The sequence below is a fragment of the Falco biarmicus genome, chromosome 8 (genome assembly GCF_023638135.1).
Source record: "Falco biarmicus isolate bFalBia1 chromosome 8, bFalBia1.pri, whole genome shotgun sequence".
In the NCBI taxonomy this organism is placed as follows: Eukaryota; Metazoa; Chordata; class Aves; order Falconiformes; family Falconidae; genus Falco; species Falco biarmicus.
This window is the reverse complement of record NC_079295.1, coordinates 49,558,919-49,582,845: the sequence shown is the minus strand read 5'-3', so window position 1 is coordinate 49,582,845 and position 23,927 is coordinate 49,558,919. Positions and strand designations below refer to the sequence as shown.

The following is a 23,927-nucleotide window of genomic DNA, read 5'->3' as shown; positions in this document are numbered from 1 at the left end:
GAGCAGCACTCCCTATGTTCGCAAGGAGGAAGTAAGGGAAGAAGAAAAGGAAAAGGCGGGGGGAGTAGACATAGGAAAGTAAAGAAAGGAGAGAACAGGAGCATGGCTTCAGAAGACAAAAGGGGCCATGGGCACAGCTCAGAGCAGTTCTCTACAGAAACCAAACTCTGCAGACCCATGCCCAGTGCTGCTCTGCTTCCGTCTGTAGAGTTTAAGGACTGAGAACTCAGAACACCGAAGAGCACCTCCAGGAACCCCTGCAACCGCAGTACTGTCACCCACACTCCCAGAGCCAAGCTTATGCTGATGTCCTCTGCCATCCTCTTTACCTTATTTGCTAGGTGGCAGCAGGTTCACCCAGCTTTTGATGTCATCTCTGGCATCACTCAGCAGAGCACAGAGCGCTGGGGGGAGCCAAGCAGTCTCCTCCCAGCCCAGCAGTGCAGGACCCTGGCGCTCGGGATGCTTGTCTCATGGAAGTTGTTAGTGAGCTGACCAAGGCTGCAGTCAGCTACCTGCAAAAGAGATTGAACATCGCATTCGAGGCCTGAACTTTGATGTAACACACCAGGGAGACGTGAAACAACTCATGCTTACCAGCACAATGGAGTGCAGGCTGTGGGGTGTACCACCTGCAAGCAAGCACAGGCCTGTACCAGCCCTTCAAAAAGGGGTGGCTGGTGGCTTCCCAAGTGCCTCAGGACAGCAGTCGGGCTGTGCGCTGTGGGCGCAGCACCATCAGCTGCCAGCAACTGCTGTAGGCAGGCAGCGGTTTTTTACCTGGAGGAGCAGGAAGCCCAGGGGAAGAGCAGATCAATTAACTACATTCCCTCAGAGGAGGACACAGGGGAAATGCCTTCGCTCACAGCAACAGTGTTTGAATCCCTACAGAGTCAGCAAACCACTTTGCTGGGTGCGTATCGATCTCCAGTGACTACAAGGCAGTGGGCCGTGGCTCCTGCCTTTGCTTTGGGATCTGTCAGAAGCCTGTGCTTGGTAAAGCAGCACAGAAACGCAGCTTTGCTGCTGTCAGACAAGAGATACTGCACTTGATTTAGGTGTTTGCTGACATATGCATACATATATACATCTATAGAGAGATATAGATAGATATAGATACAAAAGATACACGTTTCTGTTTATCCCAGGTTCTTTCCCATACAGACAGCTCTGGGGAGGGCTTGGCTGTGTGAGCGAGACAGCACCAAGCACACAAGGGTCTGGCCCTTAAACGAGCACATGTGTGCAAACATGCCCTCCTGCTGGCTGGCTGCACAATGTCCCCAACGGAAACCTGACCTAGTTCTGGTGACAGCCATATGTGCTGGGGGCGTCACCAAGCGCCCAAACCACGTGCTGTGCTACCTGCCACCTGCCGGCAGGAGGCCAGGCCCCTCTGGAGGGTCCCACTATGTGGTCAGGGAGCAGCAGGGGCACTGAGCACAGTACCATGCAGCAGGGCTGGGCAGTGCCTCACCAGCCGGGACCCCATCCCACCGTACCTGAGGGAGACACAGGACAGGCCTGGGCATGGCAGTGGCAGCCAGCCGAAAGTCCCCGTAGCAGGTGCCGAGGCCAGGTCAGGTTCAGTGGCAGTAACAGCATCAGCCGCAGTCCAGGATGGCCAGCAATGGCCACAGTGACCAGGCAGGGCGAAGCATCAGAGTCCAGGGCTAGGTCCAGAGCAGCAGGTGTGTGTCCAGGCATAGGCATGGCCGAGGCCACCCAAACCAGTTGCTGCAGCTTCTTGTGGTCACCAGCAGCAGGGGGAACAGCTGTCTCCAAGCGGTCCCCGAGTCTCAGCACCAAACCCCTCCCCTGGCAGGGCAGGGGGCACATCTGCAGCACCCCTTGGCGAGGGGCAGCCCCACAGCTCACAGTCCTGGCAGCAGTGGCGTCGAGCCCATCGGGGGGTTCGCTGGCTGCCCTGCCAGGTGAGGGCGGCGGTGGGGAAGTGCCCTGGTCACAGCAGGAGCGTTCAGACTGTCCAAGGGCAGCTCCAGAGTCCCTGTGGGGCTATACTGGGGGGGGGGGACGGCAGGGAGACACGGACGGACAAGCAATGCAGCCAGGGATGAGGCCAGCTCCCATGTTGCCAGGACTGATTGTCGGACGCAGGGCAGGCAGTAGGTGTCAGGGCACCCCAAGGGGCTTCAGGGCTGGGCAGAGGGGTTCAGGCCACTGCTGAGGAGCTGGGGACCCATGGTCACTTGGGAGCCCTGGCTGGGTTGGGACTGATGCCACAGACAGGTCGGACCCCAGGGCTGGCGTGGGGTGGGTGTCACTCGGAAGTCAAGTGCCGGTTTGGGGGGGTGTCAGTGCTGGGGGAAGCCCTGGGGCAAGGTCATGTGTCAGTTCAGAAGAGCCGTGGGACAGCAGCCCCTGCCCAGCCGTGGTGCTGCAGCGGAGCACAAGAAGCCCCAAGCTGACTGTCAGGGTGCACCCAAGGGCCAGCGGCTGCCTGAAGGAAAGGGGCTGGGAGTCAAGTGGGATAACAGGGCTGGCAGGGCAGCCGCCCGGCCCCACAGTACCTGAGCCAGGACAGAAATGGCAGCCAGGGTCAGCTAAGAGTCCAGATCATCAGACGCATCCATGGTGATGAGGTCGGAGGTTGAGCCAGGAAGGTGAGTCAGCAGAGGAGGTCAGGATCAAGTCCAGTGACAGCAACCAGGGTCAGCCAGTCTAGTGATCACCAGGCAAGTCCATCATGACGAGGAAAGGCCGAGGTCAAGCCGGGAAGTCAGTCTGTGGGTCAAGGCCCAGGTCCAGGTTACTGGGGTCCACGGCCAGGCGCAGCTGTTGCTCCAGCCAGGCCCCAGCAGCAAAACCTCACCTTCCACCCTCTCCCACACCAAGGGATGGTCAGGGCCTCCCTGCACAAGCATAGTCCAGCCTCTGCCTCACAGGTACTGAGATAGCCCCAAGCCTGGGGAGTCAAGCCCCCACAGCAGTTAGTGGATGGAGGGGGAAATGGAGGAATGCTCTCACAGCCCTTAAAAATCCTTGCAGTAAAGTCTGCAATGACAGTCATTTTTCTTGTTACTGCAGTCAGCTGGAATCACACCTGCCACATGCTCAGAGAAACAGCTGGGCTGGCAGGGACCTCTGCACGGCTCTGGCCCAAACTGCTCAAAGCAGGCCACCTACATCAGGCTGGTCAGGGCTTTTGCTTTGCTACAGCAAGCGACGTACCTGGAAGAGTCTGTTGCACTCCGTTATCATGTGGGCCAAGCCTTGCGTTGCTGCCAGGTTCTCACTCAGCTCCCTCTGGTCTGGCTTCCCCAAGCTGCACTTCCTCTGACTCGATCTACAGAGAGGGGTAGGTGAAAGGATGGCTTGTGAGCAAGATGCTGTGAACCACAAGTACAAGGTGCCTACTCAGCTAGCACCCCTGCGGGCTGGAAACCAGCAGCTTACACTGCTTTGAAGGACCCTTACACACCACGTAGGGGCTCACCGTTACATTGCTGCAGCAAGGTCCTCGGGCAGCATTCCCTCCCAGCACATCCCAAAAGCTCCCAGGGCAGTACTGACCAGTAGGAACAGAACATATGCCCAAGAAGTCAAGGCTTTTTATTCCCCAAACACATCATCACACACTTGGCCATAGACGGCAATGACTGCAAACTGGTTTGTGCATAGCTTTCAAATATCAAGCTCCTTTAAAACCCTGCAAAGCCCATGTAGAACCTTTTAAATCCTTTGGCCCAAACCACACCAAACACGTTTCAGAAACAGTCCCCTCTTTTTATTCATAATCATTATATGACTTCATTAATCCCAGCTTCTGATACTTTTATCTATGTGCATTCCTGCCAAATGACTTGAAAATTGGGTGGAAGATAAGAGTCCTCAGAGCTGCTCCTCAAAGTCAGACCTGTCAGCTTCTACCCTTTGAAGTCGGAACCCTGCAGTATAGCATTAATGCCCAGTTAGAAAAAAGCTAAAGCTTCAAAGCATCCTGGCTTCTAAACAGTGACAACAAAGAGAAAACTGTGTTTCTATTTTTGGTCCTAGTATTTCAGAGTAATGTTCATGTAAACCAAAGAGGTACAACTCTCAAAGTATGACTCCCAGGAGCTCAAACACAGCTGCAATCCAGGAAGGACCTGCTGCCACTAAAGCTCCATCGCATCCCCAGCTGCCCTCGCAGTGACCACAGGGCTCCCTCACCATGTGCTGGCTCAGCCCAGGAGAGCTGTGAGCAGCCCTAGGCTGTAGGTACACATCCGCATTTTCAGATGGTTTGTGCCATTCAAAAGAAAAGTCCTGAGTGTTTTCTATCCAGAGCCTGGTTACCAGCCTGACAGATGCCAATAGCACATCTGACAGCTTCTGCTGCAGAACTAGTCCTCATCTTTAGATCCCCAAGTGAAGTGATTAACTTGCTACTCTGATGGGTGCACAGTGTTTCCATCAAAGTCAGCTGTCCTTTTCTACCCTCATATGCCTCTGTCCATACCCAGCAGCATGGAGTAAAGCAAACAGCCCTGCCTCAGGAGACCAGATAAGGCATGAATGCTCTGAGATTGTCTACTTTGGCCCAAGGGCACCTTCCTCCCTGCACGTACAAACAGGGGTTGTTATGCAACCCAGATACTTTTACTTATTAAGATAATCTACAGAATCCCTGTGGCTCAGTCCTGGAGGAATGATCCCCTTATCACCCAGCAGAACCAGTGCCAGCAACAGCTACAATCTGCCAGATATCTGTAGGCTGCACCTGGGCTTATGTTGCCAGTGCATGAGCTACATTTTCAATGGCCAGCACCACCTTAATGCAAACAGTGGGCCATGTGCTGGATTCCTGGGTAGCCGGACCTGTGGGCAACCGCAAAGAGCACAGCAGTTGTGAGGGAGGCAGGCTAGCTCGCATGCAGGCTGGTCAGGGACGTGGCAACGGGGCCTTACCACTGTTCTCTACACTGGACAACTGAGCTGCTGGGTCGCTCCATGCATTGTGATCAGCTCCATGCACTGTGGGCAGCTCCACACATTGTGCTCAGCTCCTGCTGGACCTGAACAACCATATTTGAGACAAACCCCCAGACAAATATGCTATTTCCCCCTTAAAAGCAAACCCTGATCCTAGGCCAGCTACAGAAAGCATTGTTGCAGCAAAGAATACTATGGACAGCAGCAACACCAGCAGTAAGATGCTAATACCTTGTGGAGGTGGAGGAACTATCCCGTCTCAGGGTGTTGAGGTGAAACAAAGAAGGTGCAAGACAGACAGCAATGTTGGTTGGGGTCATCTGGTTTTCCTCAACAAAAGCAACCACATCTCGCAGGAAGAACAGGAGGATTTTCAAAGCTTCTCGGTTTTCCTTTGGAAGAAGAAGAATAGCAGCCTGGACAGCCTGAAACTGCTGATCCTTTGGCACGTCTGAAAAAAAGAAAAAATTATGAAAATCGCACTTGACTTGCAGAGGAATCATCTATCAACAGAGTCCTGAGCAGAGCATTGAAACTGTAGGTTCATCCATTTTCCTGTCACACTAGCTCACAACAGACAAGGCAAAGGCCATTATCACAATCACATCAAACAAGTACAGTTTTCTCCTATTGCCCATCAAGATGAACATTCATACCCAGAGATGCTGGTGCTTGACTTGCAATTTATCTTGAACACCATGCTAATGAACTTATCCTGAACCAGCTCTGGTTACAATCCAAATGAGGGCTTGTCTCTCCATAAAATACTACTCTGGAATGATACTTGAGAGCAGATACCTACTCTACTGTCATTTCCTTTCAGCTTCAGGCATGAAGAGGACAGATGCTCTCAGATAACTCAATTCAGAGAACAATGTTTTGCCAACAGATTTTGATCCACACTAAAACACAGTGAGACCGTGTGCCCAAACAAACAGCTCCTGCAGGAGAGTAGGCGTGCTGCATCCTGCACACACCACCCTAGCATGAAGATTTTACACCACTACAAAGAGTAGATCACTTCTCTTCCCCTTCAAGTAGTACATACACAGAACATATAAAACATGCTTCTTGGTGAAAGCAGCACATTTCCTATATCCAAAAGATGGTAATTTAATCTGAGCACCTGCTCAAATCACATGTGGCAGAAGATTGGTGAGTAGAATTCAGTCATTTACTGCCTCTACCCCAAAACAAGAGGCAGGAGGCAGACACTGGCCAGGTTACAATAAATGGAAGAAAATGGTTCCACACCCATTGGACATAGGAATTGGGGATCTCCTTATATAAAGGATTTGTGGATGCAAAAAGAAAACTTACTTCAAACAAATAAACTGTTTTCAGACAAAATTCTAAAAGCCTGACAGGTTAAATAATAAAACCCACCCAAACTTTCAGGGACCTACACCATACACAGGGCAGTAGCAGCAGCTCATTTATTCATGTCAGTAAGTGTCACATAAAACAGGCTGAAATCCAGCCCACTCAGAAATCTCCTATTTCGACTTTCAAAACCTTTTCTCAAAAGAAGAGGAAACTTGCCTATAGCAACATCATCATAAGTCTCTACAGCAAGTTCCTTCCCCAACCCAGGTGCTTTTTGAGAGTTAATTCCTTGAGGGTCAAGTACTGGAAATGGAACCTGTTTAAAACTATATGCAATAGCAGATTTCAACTTCACGTTTCCTTCTTTTTCAGGTTGAGTTTCAAGGATAGTAACAGTGAGAGCACAGGCAAAAAGCTGCTGGCATTTCCAGGCAAAGATGCTGTGTCACAGCAACTGTGATTGGGCACCTTCATAAAGAAATTTCATCAATATAACATGACTTCTTGCACAAGGAGCTGCTTCATACCATGAACAAGGGGACTAGATTCTCTCTTAATTTTGCATAAGGAAATGACCATTCAAAAAACACAGTTTGGAAGGGCTGCTGCAGCAACTCTTATTATGCTCATCCTTCAAAGAACATAAAAGACACAATATTAGGAAATAGCTGGCCCATAAGATGCAGATGTGAAACTTTTTAAGTCCAGAGCTGCAATGAACTCATCTTTTCAGAAACAACCTGCCTGTGTCCTCTGAGTATAAAAGGACAAGGCACTAGCCCTAAGTCTGGCCACCGCCTTGTACAGCTCAGTATTAAGACATTCAAGGAATCAGAAAACTATAGCTTTTGTTACCCACATTGGTAGATGTGGAGGAAGGATTCACAGAGCCTGCTAGTAAATATAGGCTCGGGAAGGTCTCGGAAGTACTGCTTCACCATATCTGCCACATCAAACGCTGACTGCCCTTCATAACATACATTGTTTGGGTTGGTTTCATTCATTTCTCTTAAAGACAGAATCCTGGATTTAACACCGGATTTTCGGAACAGGCCAACCTGCGGGTAAAAGAAAATATCAAAGAGAGGAGTCATCAGGAATCAACTTTCTGACAAATAACCAATCCTTCACCTTCCTTATGATAGATATCTTTGACCCTATTGTAGTGGGATCTAACACCAAAATATTTTGTATCATTAGAAGCCGCACAGATATTCCTCCCAGGCTAACCAGGTCCGATGCCCACAGAACCAGCTGTCAAGACATACTGATTTTCACATTTGTTTGCTTGCTTTTTATTTAATGCAAAATGACTCTTTTGATTTTTAAAACCATTACAATTACCATCTGTCAGTTTGCTTGAGCAGGCTATGTTCACACATTAGAACTGCAAGATTATAATGCACCAATTGCATTTATCCAAAAGCAAATGTACATTGATGCCTATCCCGGAGCAAACAAACTCAGACTGTGAGATCCACAAGGTTCAGGTTTAACATCTGATACATCTAATACGTCTACCAGTTGGCAAAGAGCAATTGCCATTCTGAGAGAAATTATGATTCTATTTTTAATATGAATGTCAATCGAGTTTCAGACAAAACCCTAGATTTAGAAGTTTCTCACAAACTCTACCTTGACAAAGCTTCTGCTGAAATTTTCACTGTGTGCCACTGAGACAGTATTTACATCCATTGGCTTATTTGTATTAACTGATGAGATACCATGGTCTCAAAATGAAACACACTGCCTCCATAAGAAGCCAACTGCTCACACTCCAGTATGTGCCACCGAACTACATTGTAGCTTCACAGGATGCACACACACATTTTTGTGCTTCAGCATAATATCACACACCTATGCAATTGTAAAGCACAGGGGGGAAAATAAGCCCTTTCTTTAACTAATGTGTCTCATGTCACAGGGTCCCCCATTTCTGCAACTATGCTACAGGAACAGCAGCATATGCAACACACTTTCATTGCCACGTACACATCTCTACTTAGTGGATAAATACGGATTTGGATCCAGAAAAGATGTTAAAGGCACTGCTCTCATGTTTTATCTCTGCTTAGTGGTACATTTCAGCTGAAACAAGATTAATTATCACATTAGCTCTTGCACTATCAGCAACCACAGAACAAAGGGGAAAATGACATTGTGTGGTAGATTTACTTTCTAAGGGAGCAGAGACATGCTGCTCACCAGAAGACAGCTTGACTGCCTGCACCAAGAGAACCAACTGGAAGATTTCAGCAATGCAAGGAACAAAAATACAAGACAAGACTAAAGGTGTTCTCAGCAGGAAACAGTGCTGCTATTTCCTCACAGGCCACCTGCTCAGACCTACACCCTTTTGCCTATTCAGAGCCTTAGGAGGTAAGAAAGTCCCTCACAAAAGCTGGAAGCAGAGACTGGTTCCCTGGAGCAGATCCGTTTACGGAACAGAGCTGCTCTGGGCTGCCACAAGTTCATACCTGGTCAAGAAAGTGGTTTCTTAAATAGTCCAGGGCTTGCAGTATGCCATTAGGCAGCGGGTGACTTGTTCGCTGAACATTCAGAAGTAAAGGAACCCCAAACACATTTTTGTCCTTGTAGTCAGAGGCTTTTATTTTTTTAATGAACTTCGGTACAGTCCTGAAAACAAAAAACAGTGTATGCAATTTATTAGCTCTCTAGCACAGTTCTGCCTGCTGTTTTAGTTAAATGCATGGGAAAGGATGTAGTTACACTTGCCACAACCCCAAATTTTGCCACATACCTGTATACATGGCATCATAAGATAGAGAGAAAACCATTAAGGGCAATTACAAGAATTACTTCCTCACTTCAAAACTGAAATCAGCTTTAATAAAGCATCCTCATGTGAAATACAATCCATCCCTTTAGGACACTGCAGGCTTTTTTCACTTCATTCTATATTCAAGCACTAGATCCCTATCACAAGACGCTAACCGGTATGTCCAAGTCCTCTGGGTGACTGACTTTGTCATGGCTTTAGTTCAAACAGGGACTTGGTGCTGAAAAGGATTCTCAGCCCAGTCAGCTCTCACCTCAGGTCCTGCCATCTCTGTGAAGGACCTCTAACAAAGCCCTGCAAATGGGCAGATTTAAAGAGAAACAATAACGTGCTTTAAAATCGGTAACAACATGACCACCAGCGAGGAGCGAAAGTGCAGTCCATAGCAGAGGAAATCCTGGAGCCATTGAAATAACCACAGAACTGCCAGCGATTTAACAGGATGAAATTCCTCACCTTGGACATGTGTAATCTAGACAGACAAGGAAATTCACCTGCCTACATATCAAATCCTGTCTTTCTAACACAGGTTGCTTTAATATTAGACAACTTACCAGTTCCAGCCCTGCCTACTGGAAGGGGAGTATCTGTCCATCAAAGCAGTGAGTTTCAACAAAGCCAGCTTTTGTGTCCGGGCTAGCTGGGCTGCTGACTGGCTGTCGGTCTGGATGGGAAGGCTTTCCAAGTTCACGCTCTCTTCCACAGACCAGTGTTGCTTCCCATGCCTGTGGGATAAATATTGTTTAGGCTTACGACTATTTCACTGCCCTCGTTAGTTTTCTGCCTGCATCTGTGGAACACCTAACACCTAAATGACCTGCAGTTCCCAAACACCATATGGTTAGTTGCATTTAAACAGGGTACTTATCATCCAGGAGGTGCTCTGGCAATACAAAATGTTTCAATAAGAAATACAGCAAGGCAGCGCTGAAGTCCCATTCCAAATGTCTAGAGTACTCATGCTGATTATGAGAGCCCTACTACAGAGGTCAGAGCAGATGCAGATACCGAGTGTCTACAGACCAGCAGTACCTGGTACCAGCAGCGCAGACCCTGCTACCCAGAACAGATTTACTTAAGAATCCTTTATTCCAGAAAAGCAGTTATGAGAGGAGAGAATCAATGGGGAAAGGTTCCCAAGGGACAGTCTAACAGGGAAACCCAAGGACAGCTAACCTGTTGGTCTTTTTAGAGTCTGTCATGTATGCCAGGCCTGCAGAACTCATCTCCTTGCCCAGTTCACAGCTGCTCTCTCCCTCAGTGGCTGGGAGGTCTGCTGTCTTATCTTCTGAGCCCTCCGTTTCAAGACAGATTTCTTTAGGTAAGGATGGATACAAAGAGGTCAAGTCACTGGCAAAGTCCAAATCCCCACCATCTGAGAACTTCTCTGTCCACTGATCAACCAACTTTTTGAGACCATTGACATCCTCTATAACATTGTTCAGTTCTGAAAAAACATCATCATCACCAACTTGTGCTGCCTCCAAATTATCAAGTTCGATATTGGGCATGTTGTCATACACACTTAGCCTGTTATTTGTGCTTGAAAGGGGACTCCTGGGGGCTTTGGCATCCTTGGAACTGCTTCTGCTCCGGCTCCTCCTGCACCCATGTAAATTCCCAGTTCTGCAGTTGACGGAAGAGTTGTCTACTGGCGACAGGGAGCTATTTGTAAGTGCTTTGGGGAAAGTGCCAGGTTTATGGCCTTGTGGTATTTGGAACACCTGGTTCATTTGTAACTTCATGTCATTTGTTAGGTTTTGCTGAGATAGCTCACTCCACAGCAAGAGCTTGCTAGAATCAGAGTCTTCTGCATACACCCCGCTTCCTTCACAGTGGCTTTGTGGTTTTTTAACAGGACTTGGAGCGCTCACTGTGCTGCTGTTTTCAGACTGGTTGCGGCTATTGCAGTTCTGGAGAGAAAAAGAAGAACTGTCCTTTGTTTGGATGCCAGAGAGGTCGGAAATATTTACGCAGTTCAGCATCTTCATTTTTTCTTCATTAAGCCCCTCCAGAAGAACAGGTTCACTTATTATGGGTTTTGCCTTTGACTGACCACTCCTTAAGTTGCAGCTCCTTAAGTGCAATTTCTCCATTTTCTTTAGAAGGCTCTTCCTCTTTTTATATGGTGACTTACCCAAAAGCTTCTCCTCACTGGTGATATTTAAAAATTCACTGGGGGGAGAACAACTAAAAGCAGAGTCCAGTGAAGCCACCTTAATTGAGGAACATCTTGAGGAACTCATGCTGGTTTCCACATCTTCAAAAAGTTTTGGGAAGCTAACAATGTCACTGTCACCACTGCTAGTACTGTGAATTGAGGACACGTCATGTTTCTCGCCATAATCCAGAAAGAGAGTATCCTCCTCCTTGCCGATGTTTTTCAATATTGGACTGCCTGGGACTGATGCACTAGCACCTTCCTCTCCTGGGAAACCTTCTAGGCTCTCAATACGAGACCATCTCTGACTGCACCTCTCATAAGCCCATTTGTTACTTATTGCACAAGGTTCATCATCTTCAGAGTCATCACTCTTAGAAGGGAAAAAAAAAAAAAAAAGTACAGTTCAAGGGCAAAGTTTGGCAACCTTTAAATTACCAAAACATGTAACAAAAAAGCAGACTTCAATTTTCTGCCTATCCAAAACCCCCAAGACCAACATACAGAAATGCAACTTAACACTTACTGAAGGTCTGCCCTGAGCCCTATTCTGTTAGTTGAAGAACACACTAACAAATTATTCCCAAGCATGCTGACAAATCTGATAAGTTTACCACAGCTAAAGATGACAGATTTGATTTGAGGATGAAAAATTCTGTTTTGCAACAAATCCAAAGGTTTTGAAAGATAATTGAATTGTACTGAATTTACATGCCCTTTTCTAAAGCCAACCAAGTCAAATACTCTTCCATGCTTCTGTGACCAAAACTCAACCATTTTCAGGTAAAAAGGGTATTTGACTGTGGGACTATAGCAGCATCAATATCTGGTGCACCCTCTTGGGACACCTCGGTCTCACTGGCCGTTTGTCCCCGTTCCAAGTAAGTGCCTGGCCAGTGAACTGTTAGAGAGATGGGAACGACCCGTCTCTTCTCTGAGGACCCTCTCTTGCCCCATTCTTCCCTGATGGCAGAGTGGAAGCTTCCAAAAAACCTAGACATTTTTCCAAAAGATTACATTATTTTCTTGCTAGTCCTGCAGTTAATCCATGGTACCTGTGGTAAGAGGCTTTACAATCCTGGTGTTAACCAGCCAAGATGTGGCTATAGCAACTGGTTTAGCTACGGTACTTTTTTGCAGGAGAGGACAAAGCCAGCACAGATAAAACCTATCCAGCTTTTATTGGCTGGACATTTGACATTGGCTGACACTATCTGGATTGCCCGTTTCAATTGCTTATCCTTCATTTAGTCACTAAGAATGAAATTTCGCTTTCAGGCCTTAAATAAGGTGTGAAACTACTTAGGAAAGCAATAAAAGACATGCTGAGGTGGGGCCTTGGTGCCACACTATTGGACAGTAATGTGCATCAAATTATTTCTAAAAACTGTTTCAAAACCCATCCCTAACCTACCTTATAAAGTTACAAAATGAACCTTACATAATTTCTATCTCCATCCCTATGTTTTTCAGTGGAAAATGCAAATGGAAGAGCTTTGCAGGATGGAAGAGAATAGAAAGAAAAGTTAATAAATTGCTAATCCTTTATATACCTATTAAAAACAGATTTTTGAAATAATAGCTAAACACATTTTTAATGAGAAAATTAATAATATTTCACAAACAAACATACCCGTTTCCTCTGATGGCTTATTTCTATTTTCATTGATGCACACTTGTTCAATGTGTTCAACCGTCTAGGGTATAAGAAAAAAGATGTTTTAAATTTAAACTGTTTAATTTCTTGAAAATAAACATGCACCAAAGTAGTTGCAAACTTCTACCATGAAGCCTTCATTATTGATGTCAAAGACTGACATTCTGTTAGAGGTTCTCCATACCTTTTGCCAAAACCAGCACCAACTAACAACCCCATGATGTTCACAGTTCCAGTTCTGCCATCTTAAAATTAGAGAAGAGGACCATAATTAATCAGTTAATTAAAAATCATATAATGAGCTTTAATGATTGTGAAAATTTGTATATTGGTAACTCTTAATTTTGAAAATGAGAAAGTCTGAGTGGGCTTCTTAAAAAAAATTTAAAAATGAAGACATTAATCTGTATCCTTGGAAGGACTTTATTATCTATCATTCTAATCAAAACTTGTGGAACCAATAAGGCCCCAGACTAGACAGTCACTGCTTAACTGTCAAACAAATATGTGGCATTAACAGGGAGGCACACCGATAGCCTTTCAGGAACACTCAGGACAGAAGTCATATCAAGAATCAGAATATATCCAAAGTTCTCTCTATCTGCTGTGCATTAGAGATGTATACACAAACAGCTTCTGTTGGTGCTCCTGTTACAAGCAGAATTTGAATTCAGGTGACATAACAATACAGAAAAAGACCAAACCACTTTGCCAGAAGAGGAAATTTTCAGTCCTTTAAGAGTTAGAAATTCTTATTGCATCCCTTGGCTTGGGCAAGTGGTGTGGCATGGACAGCCTGGAGTTCACTTCACCTGCTACACAATCTCATAATGAGAAAGCTTCAATAACTGCAGTAAGTAGTAAAGTAGAATGCCTCCTCACTATCCTGGCACTCTTACACAGGGAAATTCCAAAGAGCAGTGAGTTTGACTTTGCACTGATGATGCAATTTCACTTGTGTGCTATGAACAGCTCTGGCAAAACAGTAATTTCAAATCAATACCTTTGCTTCTCACTCAAAACAATAACCAGGGAAACAAAACAATAAACATATCCCTTGTGCAGATAATTTTTGCTGTTCACCTCCTGGAACAGCTCTGGGGAAGCTCACTAGTCAGAGGAAATCCCTGAGCCCTGTAATACGCGATTCTAAAGAGCAAACTGTCATGCTATGATATGCTTGCAGGGAACTGATTATTCTCTCAGCCTGCAGACATTTCACATTACAGAAAAGATGGATTTGATGCTTAGTATAATGTCACTGAGACCTTGGCTGATGAAGACAGGCAGGGACATGCTTACTCTGCTTTTGAACAACCAACTTCAGTGGTACTGAAGTATGTGCTTAAGAGATTTCCTTCAGTCGCAGCATTAGTGACTTTGTAAGTCTCTGACAAAAACTAAGGCGTGAAAAGATGAATGACAAATAACCACAAAGACTGGAGGCTCTATATTAAAGGTGATTCATAATTAATGTTTACCTGAATAATGACTCAATTGCATCTCCATCTAAAAATTCATGATCCTTCCTCACAGTTTTTACATCAATAGGAAACTGCATATCTGTAAACAAAGAAGCTGAACCTGAGATCTGGGTTATAATTGCAAAGACTTTGGATTTTCCAACATCTTTATCATAGGTGAAATAAATCTAAATCTATTTCTATAACTATATATTCACACAAACGTCATTGAAGTATATGAGGACAACCTCCTTAGAGCAAGTGGGAGAACATGTGTAGGTACCTACTTGCTGTTACCACTTACAGGTAGACAAGCGTTTGTTGCATTTCCAGGAGCTTGCAGTGACAAAGTACTATAGCCAAGAAATACCAAATTAAATTTTTGCTTTGGTTAGGTTCTCTGCGCCTTCTGCCTTCAAGTACAGTATAAAAGTAGGAGATTTTTACATGAGCTTTTGCTGATGGTACAGTAGAATGCAGCACATGACATACACTCTTTGAGGTGTAGTGAGCCTGACAAACCATGCTGTTTGACACTGATCAACACACCAGCCGAAGAGTTCCATGTTTCAGCTCCCGAGATTTACCCTTGCAGAAAAGGGAACCAGCAAAATCCATCACTATTTCTTTCCTTGGCTTACTTTTTAAGCATACTTTTCCTAGTCAAGTCAGGACACTGCATAAACAACAAAGTAATGAAAAGGATTCATTTTCCAGAAGCATGACAACGCACATTTCCAGCAAGCTGTAAGGCTGACAGTATATACAACAAAATCTGCTGTAGTCAAATAGGAAGCATTTCCATAAGCTACCATGTTTCATAGTATACAGCTTTCAAATTTGGCTCTGTTGCTTGACTTTCAATTTTTAATTTTGCAATGAACAGGGGTGGTAGGAATGAGAACAGGCAGAAGTTACTGTTCTTTTAACTGTACTTCTTCAATAAAAAAAAAATATTTTTAAAAATAGGCTAGGTTTATTTTACATTCAATACCTGTAACAATGAACATACTTTAAAGAACAGTTTTAAGGTATAAGCACAAGTGTCTGAAAATTACACAAGTTTCAAGAAAGCCGTATCTCCCCCACAAGTCACAAGCATTCCTTCTAGCTTTAACAACATGAAAATGTGCTGAAATTGCATTGTTTGACTGGCTGGCTGCCTCCGAGCATCTGTTTTAAAAACTTACAATTGCAAGATGTTTTTTCCAACATTCTTTTTCAAAACACCAATAAAACAACCCCGCTCAAGACCACAGGCTGGAGAGCCTTGGACAAATTTAGGTTGCAACCAGTGAGTCAGAAAAAAGCCCCAACACTCAAGGAAAAGAGCCTGAGAAAATCATAAGCAACTAAAAATGACAAAAGCAGAAATTTGGCTGAGTTACAGGCTAACAGTAACCAGGAAAGATTTGATTCTTCATAGAATTCTACGGAGGCCATGCTAACCTAATTAAGATGTTCCTTCTGCAAGAACACACAGAGGTTTGGATGAAGATATTACAGAACTTGGCAGTGCCTCTATCAAAAGTATCAGGTTCTGAAACATTGCTTATGTAAACAATTTACTCTAATACAGCTGCTTGACAAGACACTGGGATCATACCTTCAAATAGCTGAGCATACTGGGGGAAACCGGCAGCTCTCAGCCAGTCGCAGGCTTCTCTGGCTTCAATTTCTGCAATGAGAACATAAAATTGTACACTTTCAGCGTTCACAACAGCTGCTGCTTTCACAGTAAGAGCAAGCTGATTTTATCTGGTGGATTCTCAGAGGATCTTGTATATGAATATTTTGTTAGTATAGTACTAAAAAGACAGACATTCTTGTATCCAATGCACTTATACATACATAGCTCTGAAGTAGTCATTCCAACATAGGATAGATAGCAAACATACGAGAGTCTAGATATGAACACATACTTGAGATGTCATACTTTGGTGTCCATCAACTACCCCTGAGATCTGGACAGTGAAGCATCTGTTATATGTCGAAATGAGTCACCAGAGAAGAGTCTACGATACAGATGTCTATGCCCTCGCACAGCAAAGCCCATTCATGCGTTCCAGTTCTGAGAGATGGTGATAAGACACAAACAGATCCTATAAATAAACTTAAAATGCTATCACAACATTAGTAACACTGGACACAGCCTAAGCATTCCCAGAACAAGAGTTCTCAGGAGTACCTGTTGCTAGGGTCTATCAATATTTATTTCCTTGCCAACTACACTGCAACTTGGCAGTCACTTCAGCACAGCAGATGTCAAGAATTAACTGCTCATTTTGTGACAACCCATAAAGCCCTATGGCCAGTACTGTAACATTCCCACAGGAGCAGAATATAACCACACAGAATCACAGGACACTCACCAGATTCCTCAAAAACATAAACATGTTTAGCATAAGGACGTGCCAGCAGGGTCTAAACTCTGCAAATACTAGAAATTACTGGGTCTACTGAAGAGGAGATGATTCCCATACTACAGTTTTTGAATGCCTGTGTGTACTCCAGAACACATAACAGACAACAACCAAAAGGCAGACTCCTTTGAAATAAGCATTTTAAAACTACTTTAAAATCGAGCATGCTCAGTAGAGAAAAATGTTTTCAAAGCACCTTAAAATGTAACATGCTAGGCTAGAGAAACAGACCTGCTTCTTAAAACTATTTTATTTGCACGTACACTCAAAGATTAGGATTCCAAGGCACTTCACATACATACCTATTCAAATTCACTGCTTGCTTTGCTCTAACCTCTCAGTTGTAAATCATCAGTGCAACAGACTGAAGAAACAACAGACCTTACAGAACTGCCATGATTTTATTATTCTACTTCTAAACTTTAAATTATTTCCATTATCACTTGATTAATTTGGACAATGCCATCCATAACAAAAGCTTTCCTACACAAAACTCCATGGCTTTTTCCATCTGAGAATAAAGCGATACCACAGGATAATAAGGATATTTCTACATAAAACAGATGCATGACTTCTCCTTTTTTTCCCCTCCAAACTGCAGAACAGAAACTAATTTCTTCCACAATAGCCTATATACACTATGCCTACATTTATTACTATACTTTGTGCCATAATTTATCATAATCTTTATCATAACACAGCATTTACTTAATACCAAGACAGGGGACTGGCAACACAGAAGCATTGCACTCACAGAGCAAAACAGGAAAGAAAACAAGTCTGCAGAAAAGAGCCAGGAGGTTGACCAGTCTAACACTAAAGGTCTTCACAAAGACAAAGTGGTTTTCACTTAGAAAACCCCAGCAGACTCACTCAACCAGCTCAGCTGGGAGAAACTATACCTGTCCTCGTTCCAGACCTCACTTTAAACTAGTCAACTTGAGCCTGTGCACAGCTTTCCTGAGCTCGGACAGCAGAGCAGCAGAGTGACTGGGTAGGGGCTGAAGCTTCCCCACTTCCCAACATGTGAAAAGTACACCTCTATTTTGTGAGTGAACCAAGCTGTGAATAGTGAATAGGCTAGAAAATATTTTGCAGCTAGTTATGACATTTTCAAAGATTATTACCGAAAATACAATGGCATTCTCATTCTCTTCCATAGGACAAGGACACAGGGAGTTGGGGCAATTTTCTTTGCTAATATAAACCTTCAGGCCTTTTACCATACCTCTGCACAGTCACATATTCCAATGTCCCTGCTGTGTCAGGAGGCAACACGTGAAGTACTGGTAACTTCCTGGTCTGCATGTCTACAATTATTTGCCAATAGATTTGCTGAAATTATTTAATTGCTTAAGTAACTACCTAAAGGGGCCTACTGATACCTCTATATTTCAGGGATGTCTGTGCTGCCTCCTCTCAACACTACTGGAAATTGAAATCATAAAGGGATAATGGATGCCTAGGAATTTCACTCTGATGAAAGGAAATTCCCTGACCAGCCTGTATTAGTATGATAATGATCAATATAAGAGGAGGAAATAAAAAGGAAATAAGAAATAATTGCTCAAAAGGAAATAAGTGCTCTCAGTAGGGCTGCACTCAGTACTGACGTGCAAGACTGCTTTACTTTTATGGCCTGTGCAGCATGAAGGACAAGTGAAAATGCATTGGATAATCATGGCAGAATACAGATGAGGCACCACAGCAGTGCTCTGTCAGGGACCCTGCAGAGTTGTAGAGCTCTGAATAACAGATGAAAAAGAAGAGCAATAATCATGAGTAGCATTAACGGCTAATACTAACACACCCACCTTGGGCAGCAGCTGTTATAATGTGCAGCAGACACTTACGAATCCTGCCCTAACAGAGGTGCTAAGTAACGATCAGGGTCCTAGCAACTTGCATGATGCTTTAAGGCATGCATTTAAAAGTGGCCAAAGTTCAGTTTCCTATGTAAGATTCCTTCAGAGAAAGCAGAGACAATATTCTTGAAGACTCTTTGGGGCTAGTGAAATGACCCTCGCACTATTTTTTTGGCAAGACAAATGGCATAGATGAGCCACTTGTGCAGAAGACCCATCCCTAGCTTCTGATTCTAGCTTGGCTTTGCAGCCTATCTACTCCACCTTGCCATGCAATGATGACATGCACCTTCCCAGCCAGCCTCACCAATGGGTTAGAATTTGCTTTCCCATTTCTGTAGTCGCACAGTCACTACAAAGAAGTCTTCCAGGTTTACTGGCCAACTTTTAAAACAGATATACTCATAAACACAAGCTGATAGCAATTGCTTAGTTCTTCTTGACATTAGAATAACTGCTCAGACGCTTGCTGGAAAAAAGTTAGCTCTTCCTGAATAGAAACTGGAAATGGGGGAGCTTGCAGAAAGCCAGCACAGAGCAGCACCTCCAAATACTATTGCAATTGCAACACATCTGCTAGGGAGCTAGTTGCCATACAAAAGGATAACAATTTTTTAATAGATCTTTTGGGCGTTACCTGCATGACTGAAATAGCAGAGCAATTTAAACATGTCACCCACCTCCTTCTCGTGAACTGATTTCATATTTTAATTAGGCAGATAAAAAAAATCATTTCTTGCAAAGCTTAATATTCTACCTTAGGTTAGAGGCTGCCAGCAAAATTTCCACGGCAAGCCAGCTGTTTCCCCATGGGCTACGGGTGATAGGTTACTACCAGATGTTTATGAGAAGTAATACGCAAGCACATGAATTGTGCCGTCCTTTGGCTGTACTGTGTTACACAGGTCTGTTCTGAAGACAATTCAGTCTAGTCCCACTGAAAACAGCATCGGAAACAATGGCTGTGCCACAGCCTGCCCATCCCAAGGGCCCTCATCACACCTTGCCCTCATGCCTGCTTCCTCTTTTTCTCTGCCATGGTGCCACCCTGTGCTTCACTGCCTCCTTCCCTCCAGAGCCCCAGTACCTACGCGAGCTTGGCTGACACCTCCTCTCCTTCACCCACTTGGGCTTAAGCCCTGAAAAAGTGCATTCCCGCATCTGAGCACTAGCCTGATTGCAGATCGGAGAGCAAACCCAGGCTCATCAGGTACTTTGAAACCAGGTGCCACAACGTGTATTAAATCCCTATCAGAATGAGTACCAGTGCTAAGAGGAATAAGGAATTGCAATAAGGAAAAAGCATCCATGCTGAGATTTAGGCTTTCTCTCCGAGATGTTTTCATCACAAGCAGCAGCACCTTCCTATCAAGGGAGAGGCTGTATGTGAAACAAGCCAGTCAGTCTTACTACATGACCACAAACTTGAGCTAAAGAAGAGTGTCAAATTGTATCACAATTTTTTAAAAAAACTTGCTCTACACAAAATGGGAGAATACAAATTGCTGTTTGAAAGCACAAGTACAGTGAACCTTCTTCTCAGGATGCAACATGACTTTTCAGCTGCACAGATCCACTGCCAAAGCAGGAGTCCTGTTTCTTTCCTCTAACCGCATGTTCCTCCCCATCCTCACAGACACGGCTGAGCCTGTGTGAGCAGGCCTGGCAGCGCGACTGGCAGGAAACGATTCACTTCTTTTGGCAAGATCAGATTTGTGATGCTTTAGCTCTCTGAATTGGCTGCCACACGTTCCGATGAGCACCAGTAAGGAGACAAGGGTAGTGGTGGGCACATGGAGGGAAAAGCATGGAAATGCACAGTTGCCAGCAGCCCTTAGGGCAGCTCAGCCCACTATGAAACCTTAGTCTACATGCATCATTTTTCACAGGGGTGTCTCAACGCAGCCGTCTTATTTCAAAGTAATTTTTTTGCATATTTTTAAAAACCATGTTAGATACATTACTTTTACTTCTATCTTCATCGAAAACAGTTTTCCAGTTTTGACAGGTGACAGTCATATGGTGATCAGGTCTTAATTAATTAAAATGATTTGTGTTTTAAATCTGACTTCCAAAACCATGCCAGCGAGCAGTTTGAGAGGTTTTCTTGCTGTTTGCCACACTCCTAAATTAGTTACTCGAGGACTGTACTTGTCCACTCTTGTGTAATACGCAAGTGCAGTGCTTGCTTACAGGAACAGATTTTCTCAATGTGCCCAGCTACAAGGCACTCACACAGCCTCTCCCGCCCATGCCATGGCGAGTACAGACAAGAGAATGGAAAAGAGGGGAGAACCGACTTGACTTTGACTACATATTACACCAGTCTAGAAGGAAACAGAAATAAATTCAAAGAATTTTGTTCTTTCCCAATTGCTGTCATTATATAGGAAGATTTTTCTCTTTTTCCCCACGTGGCAGTAGTCCTCCTACAACAGCAACAGAGCCCCCACCTTGAAACCTGCTTGATTAGGCATGGCACAGCCAGCTGTTCCAGCACAGTGAGATGCTGCTGCCTCCTCTCGTCACCGACGACCCCGAACTATCGTCCCCCTCAGCCTCCTCCAGAACTGCAGTCAACAAGCACCAGGCATGCTTAGCAGCTGCATGTCAAACTCTGCAATGCATTTTTCCTCAGCTGTGAGCTGGCAGGTCCTTTATGCAGTGACTTAGATCCTATGATTACTGGTTTGTGCTGGCAGTGATGGAAGTGATGAAGCTTTTTCAGGGTCCATTCGAAGGCAAAATTATCAGTTTCCCATTGCATCTTTCTGGTCTGTGCATCTTCCTGGGGTTATAAAAATTTGTATTGCTTCCCTATGACTTACAGCTGCTAGTAAGGTATTTCATTTTACACACACTCTGTGAAAAATGCATTTGCTGCACTAAAACTATGATTTCCTGAGGATGTTCAGAACTGCATTATACCTGTGACAGGATTTTCAAGAACTATTTTTTCTTATCGCCTCTTACTTAAAGAGAGAGTCTGGCCATGTTGTCCACTCAGTGTCAAAGGCTCGAAAGCAATGCTTTCAAAGCAGGCTTTTTGCACTGACCAGGATAAGCACTCAGGGAACTGTAAAACTGTCAAACTCTCCAAAAGCTGAGATGGATCATAAATAAGTGGAAATGTTTATTCTGATGTCCCTTGTGCAATGCAAAATAGCAAAGCCTAATGTTACTTTATCAACCCATTCGAGGAAGAGGAAAAAAAAAAAAACGATTAATGCTTGGAATTTTGCCAGGATAATTTAGGCTCCATGCAGATAGTGAATATAAATGTCTGGAAAATGAAAAGGCCAAGATATTTGTCCTTTCGTTCCTACTTTACTATCATGCTGGTGTTTGGAACTGCAGCCAATTCTTCAGTTATCACAGCTGGGAACTGTAATGTATCCCAGTACTTTGTGGCAACCTTAATTGCATCTTTATCCAGCTCCTTGGCATTAGCTTCCCGAGCTAATTACCAGGACTCCCAAGCTGACATTAGGATCTTTACTCAGGTCCTTGTCATTAGCCTCCCACGTCAGTTACTGGGACCTAGACAAGTTTAAGGGCATTTTCGTTGCAGACCGCATTAACTAGCTTGACAGTACTGGCTGATCTTTTAATTGTTCCTACGTAAGTTAGAGAGGGTAGTATCTGCTCTACGACACTTTTAAAGGGCTCAGGGGAATTTGGTATTTAACTCCCATGGACTTGAGGAGAAATGCGAACATAACTCTCTAATTTCCAAACCCACACCTGAAAACTGTTATCCAAGTTGAGTGGGGCAAGAGACAAGGGATTTATTTCCATGCGATCTAACCCCAGATACGTTGCTTCTCCGTGCTTTGCTCCTGCTGGCTGTAGAGCAGGAAGAGATACGACATTTCTCTGACACACAAGCTCCGTATGGCTGTTGGTTTTACAGGACCCTTGTATGTGATTGAAAAATATTTGATGCAAAATTCCTAGGAGGCACTGTAACAGAAAGGGCACTGCTTGCTTCCAGCACAGCCAGTATCAATAAACCTATAGCACAGAAGCAACAAAACACAAAACAAGTGTACTGTCTGTGTAGCACTAAGCTTCCCTCAGTTCTGCAAAATGCCAGTAACACCACTGTGTGTGATGCATGTTAGGAATTATTTGACCCAACAGAGGCTGGCCAGTAAGTGATTGTATTTAAAAGAATGCTAGTTTATCAGGCTGGCTGTGGGTATGCTGTGCCAAGCCTGATTACAGCTGCTGAGCCCTGGTCAACAGACAATCTTTTACAAACCCTGACGAAGCTTGCTGATACTCAAAGGTACACAAAGTCTGAAAAATCTACTAAGCATTACCTAAACGCATCCAACTATGAAGCAAAAGCAACAGCTAGTAGAAGAGCATAATCTGAAGCATAGACAGCCCAGGGACTATCATCATACTAATAAAGCAGCAATATCAAAGAGGAAGGGAAGGTCTCTGCAGCACCCACCTGAGCTCTCACCCAAGGATGTCATCTGCTACAGCCCGCTGGCTGAGCCCGCAGTTGCCGGCCTCCCCGCCCAGGGATGGGGCCCAGCCTGCACTGGTCTGACCCTCGCGTCCCAAAGAACAGCTGCCCTCCTCACGGCCCAGCTCTGCCCCTCCTCACACCCTGCCCCTCCTCACAGCCCAGCCCCGCCTCACCTCACAGCCCAGCCCCTACTCACAGCCTTCTCCCTCTTCACAACCCTGCCCTTCCTCACAGCCCTCTCCCTCCTCACCTCACCGCCCTGCCCCTCCCCACGGCCCGGCCCGGCCCGGCCCGGCCCTGCCTGACTCGGAGGAGCTGCCCCGGCCCCTGCCCTCCCCAGCGGTCGCAGCTCCACAGCCCAGGAGCCACTGAAGGCCAAGCCAGGCTTCAGGGCCAAGTTCCATGTTTTAACGTTTTGCCAATACTGTTTTGATGGTTTACTGACATTTTTACAGAACTAGCTGCTGCTCCAGGTCCTTCCTTCCTGACAAGCACCTGGCACAGGTGGTGTCTGGCCCACACGCAGGGCGAAGGCCGACAGGCACCAGCACGGCCGCTGCGCCCTCGGCTGCACCAGGAGAGCTGGGGCTGTGTGCCCTGCGTCCCACCCCAGCTCCCTGCCGGCCCAGCCGTGCGGCCGTTGTGTCGCAGCGTGGTCCCCTGCCACAACAGTTTTCATGGACCAGATGGAACCTTTACTTTTGATTTTGCTTATATGGACTCAGTCTAGACCAAAAAATAGTTTGTGGTCTGAAAAATTCATACGCAGTTGAGCAATGAATCTGTGTGCTGAAAACATCAGCGCGCTTTGTGA

The 23,927-nt window shown here is 45.1% G+C and overlaps 1 protein-coding gene across 2 annotated transcripts; it reads right to left on the bottom strand.

The window, feature by feature from the left end:
- Positions 1-100: 100 nt before the first annotated feature.
- On the bottom strand, positions 101-23,177 carry LOC130153914 (rho GTPase-activating protein 7-like). 2 transcript variants are annotated; one of them, XM_056349386.1, is made up of 12 exons: positions 23,093-23,177; positions 15,949-16,020; positions 14,361-14,442; positions 12,856-12,919; positions 10,238-11,595; positions 9,616-9,786; positions 8,739-8,898; positions 7,121-7,319; positions 5,167-5,386; positions 3,193-3,307; positions 1,503-2,745; positions 101-515 (listed from the first exon to the last, which is right to left on the bottom strand). In XM_056349386.1, exons 1-11 carry the CDS (start codon positions 23,115-23,117, stop codon positions 2,728-2,730), a joined length of 2,484 nt encoding a protein of 827 aa, XP_056205361.1. In that variant the 5' UTR covers positions 23,118-23,177; the 3' UTR covers positions 101-515; positions 1,503-2,727. The 2 variants fall into 2 exon arrangements, with proteins under 2 accessions (XP_056205361.1, XP_056205362.1); XM_056349387.1 differs by lacking the exon at positions 23,093-23,177 and adding an exon at positions 13,064-13,124 and having other exon boundaries at positions 15,949-16,023.
- Positions 23,178-23,927: the final 750 nt, after the last annotated feature.

Coding starts and splice junctions, on each gene's coding strand:
- LOC130153914 (XM_056349386.1), bottom strand. CDS start 23,117: ATGACATCCTTGGGTGAGAGCTCAG. Junction 11,596..12,855: donor TAAGCCATCAGAGGAAACGG/GTATGTTTGTTT, acceptor TTCCCTTCTAAG/AGTGATGACTCTGAAGATGA. Junction 7,320..8,738: donor GAAACCACTTTCTTGACCAG/GTATGAACTTGT, acceptor TTTTACCCGCAG/GTTGGCCTGTTCCGAAAATC.